The 4104-nt window shown below is 37.1% G+C and overlaps 1 protein-coding gene across 1 annotated transcript; it reads right to left on the bottom strand.

Annotated features, from left to right (window-relative positions):
- Positions 1–576: 576 nt before the first annotated feature.
- LOC130462648 (uncharacterized) lies at positions 577–1539 on the bottom strand. The gene has a single exon (XM_056831371.1). The coding sequence runs from the start codon at positions 1537–1539 to the stop codon at positions 577–579; it is 963 nt and encodes a 320-aa protein (XP_056687349.1).
- Positions 1540–4104: the final 2565 nt, after the last annotated feature.

The following is a 4104-nucleotide window of genomic DNA, read 5'->3' as shown; positions in this document are numbered from 1 at the left end:
GGCATTCTGAATCTTAGGAACCAAAGTAACTGAAGTGTTGTTCACTTGCTTTAACATCACCCCAGTTCTGAAAAACTCTCTTACTGCTTCATAAACATCAGCTTTCACAATCTCCCAAGCTTTAAGAAAGAACAAACTATTGAAACCATCAAGCCCAGGGGCTTTATTGATATCAATACCTTTGATAGCTGCATCAATTTCTGCATCTGAAACAGGAACCACCAACATTTCTGCATCAGCAGCAGACAGCTGCTTCCCTTTCCTAACCACTCCAACATCCACACCCATCAATGAGCTAGCTGCAGTACCAATCAACTTCTTATAGAAAGAGCTAACTTCTTCCTGAATTTCCTGAGTAGTGCTAAGCTTCTTCCCAGAATCATCATACAAAATATCAATGCTATTCCTAGCTATCCTCTCCTTCATTGCACTGAAAAAGAATTTAGAGTTAGAATCTCCTACTTGCAACCACTGAATTCTTGCTTTCTGTCTATATGCACTCTCCTGAATATGCAAAAACTTCTTAAGAGTCTCACTACAATCCCTCTCACTTTGTTGCACATTACTATCAGTAGGTCAAGAAGCTAACTGGATCTGAATTTGACCCAAATCAGCCCTTAACCCCTCAATTCTCTCATCAAGCTTAGCAAAATCTTTACGATGTAACTCCTTCAATCCTTGCTTTACTGCTTTCATCTTAGTCCACACCTTGAACATGGCCCCACCCCTTGGACAGGACACCTCCCATCCCTTTTTAACTACATCAAGGAACAGAACATGATCAGCCATATAGTTAAAAAATTTAAAGGGTCTACTCCCCCCTCCCATATGAATATTGCAAGACATAACCAGAGGTGAGTGATCAGATATTCCTGGAGGCAAATAATCCACCACAGCATCAACAAACTTAGAATGCCACAAAGCATTAGCAATGGCCCTATCTATTCTGGAACAGATTCTCAAGTTACCTTGCCCCTTATTGCTCCAAGAATAGTAACTCCCACAACTCTTAAGCTCAGCCAACCCTGCAGCATCCATACAACTATCAAAATCCTTAGTTTCCCCTTCTGTAACTGCATTGCCATTTACTCTATCAGCAGCTAATAAAACTGCATTGAAATCCCCCATGACAAGCCAAGGACAATTAACAGAACTACTGAAAGCAGTGATCTCTCTCCACATTGGTCTTCTAGTATCAACAGAGTGCAAACCATACACAGCTGAAAATAAAGCATCAAACAATCCATTCTTAGTAGCAACATGACAGTGAACACAAAATTCAGTTTTTTGGATAAGCTGAACTGACACCAATGCATGCTTCCAACCAATCCATATCCTTCCCCTAGGAGAGTGCTCATAATTCATAATCCACTGCCACCCAACCCCTATTTTCTTCTGGATTTTACAACTATTCTTCTCCTGAACTTTAGTTTCTAACAAAGCTACAACACTAATGTTATTACTAGCTAAAAACTTTTTTATTTCAACTACTTTAATGGGATCATTCAATCCCCTCACATTCCAGGTACTAATATTCATGGTGGATCAATTGGGAATTCCACTCCATCACTACCAGCAGCCAATTCCTCCCCATTCAAATGAACTTCAGCAAGCCCCACAGTCTGAGCTGGAGTTCTAATATCTCTTCTTCTCCTTGAAACAACTCTCCACCCTTCATCAAGCACTGGAGCAATTGGAGTAAAAGGCTTATCATAAACAGATAACTCTCCATTCTCCCAATCATCCTCTTGTATAGCATCATTAGCAGTCAACTCATCAGTAGTTTGTGGTTCAACATTTGGTTGCACTGCTTTAGGTTTCCACACCTTCACAACCTTCTTTCTCTGAACATCAGCTGGCCTAAATCTTGTGGTATTGACTCTTGTCTGAGTACAGTCATGCCCCACAATCTTACACTTCTGGCAATAAGGTGGTAGCCATTCAAACTCAACCACCTGTTTAACAATGTTACCCATAGGGTCCTGAATCTGCACAGATTTAGGCAAGTCACCAGTTACATCCACCTCAATAAGAATTCGAGCAAATTAAATTCTTTGCTGTTTAGAAGTACATTCATCAGCATATAGAGGATCTCCAAGCAAACTCCCTATTCTGCTCAATGAATCACCCCCCCAACAGCTCAATGGTAAGTTAGGCAACCTAATCCACACTGGTACTACCCTCAATATTTCCTCCTGGAAATTAAAACTTGTTGTCCAAGGTTTAACAATCATAGGTTTGCCAAAGAACATATGAGGACCAGCCACCAGAACTGATTCCTTATCCTTCTTTGACTGGAATCTGATTACAAAATAGCCCTCATCATGGAGGAAAATCTGAGGTTTACCCACTTGGTGCCATTCTTTTGCAATGAATCTCAAAATAGACCCAATCGAAGGTTTTTCCCCAACTACATACATGACAACTGCATTTCCCCATAGATCATTCATTTTTTGTATCTCATGCTTATCAAGTACAGCTATGGGTTTACCATCACAGACTGTGGGAGCAATAAAATTCAACGCAAAACCTTTAGAAGGGAGTGAACTACCTTTAAATAGACTCACCCATGGTTTTGGTTCCATATCCAATCGCCTTTGAGCTGGCTGCGCACCATTCATCTCACACTCTGTTTCTGTACGGACATCCTCTGTTTTCTGGGCTGGATCTACACCTGGGTTCTCCTTCATCACACTCTGGCGGTGCATTTCCTTGAGTGCAGCATTAACACTTCTCACCAGGAGGTCCACCCTATCCTTTCCCACCACCATTCGATGGCTATCTTCGTAAAACTCTTCCAGAGCTTCAACCAGCGATGGCGGTCGATTTACATCAGTACGCACTGACCACGACCAACCAGCCGAGTCCTGGTAAGCTTGAGAGTTGTCTAGACGTTCCATCGACGGCAGCACATGGTCAGAATGAGGCAGCGTAACTGGTGTCACCAGACCCGCACTAACCCGAGGTTCATCAGGAATGGGTATTTTTTTTCTGAGTTGGTTCTGGTTCTTAGGCCTCGAAACTTCTTGATGAAGAAGAGAAGAGGCTTCCTCATTCAATTGAGCAATCTCAAGCTTCTGCGTTTTCTTCTTCCTCGCCATTTTCAAGATTGGCGCACGTTAGTAAGAAACCTTAACGTACACCACACCATGAGAGAGAAGAGAGAAGAAGCTTTATTTTCTAATTCTCTTTATTTATATATATATATATATATATATAAAAAGGAGGCATATTTGCTGAAATATTAGAGCGCCACTTAGGATTACTATGGGTTTCGGCCAATGAAAAAAATTATTTCTAATTTATTTTTGAATTAAAAAATCAAGTGTCACGTAGATAAATAATTAAGTGCCAAGTAGATACTTTCTTTAATTAATTAATAATATATACAATTCCATCCAAAATCAAAAACTTTAATAATTAAAAATAAATCTAAAATGAAATTAATCCAAAATCAAACATTAATCTAAAATAAAAATTTGTCCAAAGTCAAACACTAATCCAATATTAGAGCTTCACGTAGGAAATCTAATGGTTTCGACCAATAATACTTTTAAATTATTTTTGAATTAAAAAGGTCGAGTGCCACGTAAATAAATAATTAGGTGTAGTCACGTATATAAAGGAGGCATATTTGCTGAACTATTAGAGAGCCATCTAAGATTACTATGGTTTCGATCAATGAAAAATAAGATTTCTAAATTATTTTTGAATTAAAAAAATTGAGTGCCACGTAGATAATTAATTAGGTTCCACGTAGATATTTTAATTAATTAATTAATTAATTACTAATATATACAATTCCATCCAAAATTAAACGCTCTAATAATTAAAAAATAAATCTAAAATAAAATTCATCCAAAATTTTATATATATATATATATATATATATATATATATAAATATATATATATATATATATATATATATATATATATATATATATATATATATATATATATATATATATATATATATATATATATATATATATATATATATATATATAAAGGAGGAATATTTGCTGAACTATTAGAGCGCTACGTAGGATTACTAATCGTTTCGGCCAATGAAAAATAAGATTTCTAATTTATTTTGAATTAA

This window comes from Spinacia oleracea, chromosome 1 (genome assembly GCF_020520425.1).
Source record: "Spinacia oleracea cultivar Varoflay chromosome 1, BTI_SOV_V1, whole genome shotgun sequence".
NCBI lineage: Eukaryota > Viridiplantae > Streptophyta > Magnoliopsida > Caryophyllales > Amaranthaceae > Spinacia > Spinacia oleracea.
This window is presented reverse-complemented; position numbering and strand designations above follow the sequence as displayed.

Coding starts and splice junctions, on each gene's coding strand:
- LOC130462648 (XM_056831371.1), bottom strand. CDS start 1,539: ATGAATATTAGTACCTGGAATGTGAGGGGATTGAATGATCCCATTAAA.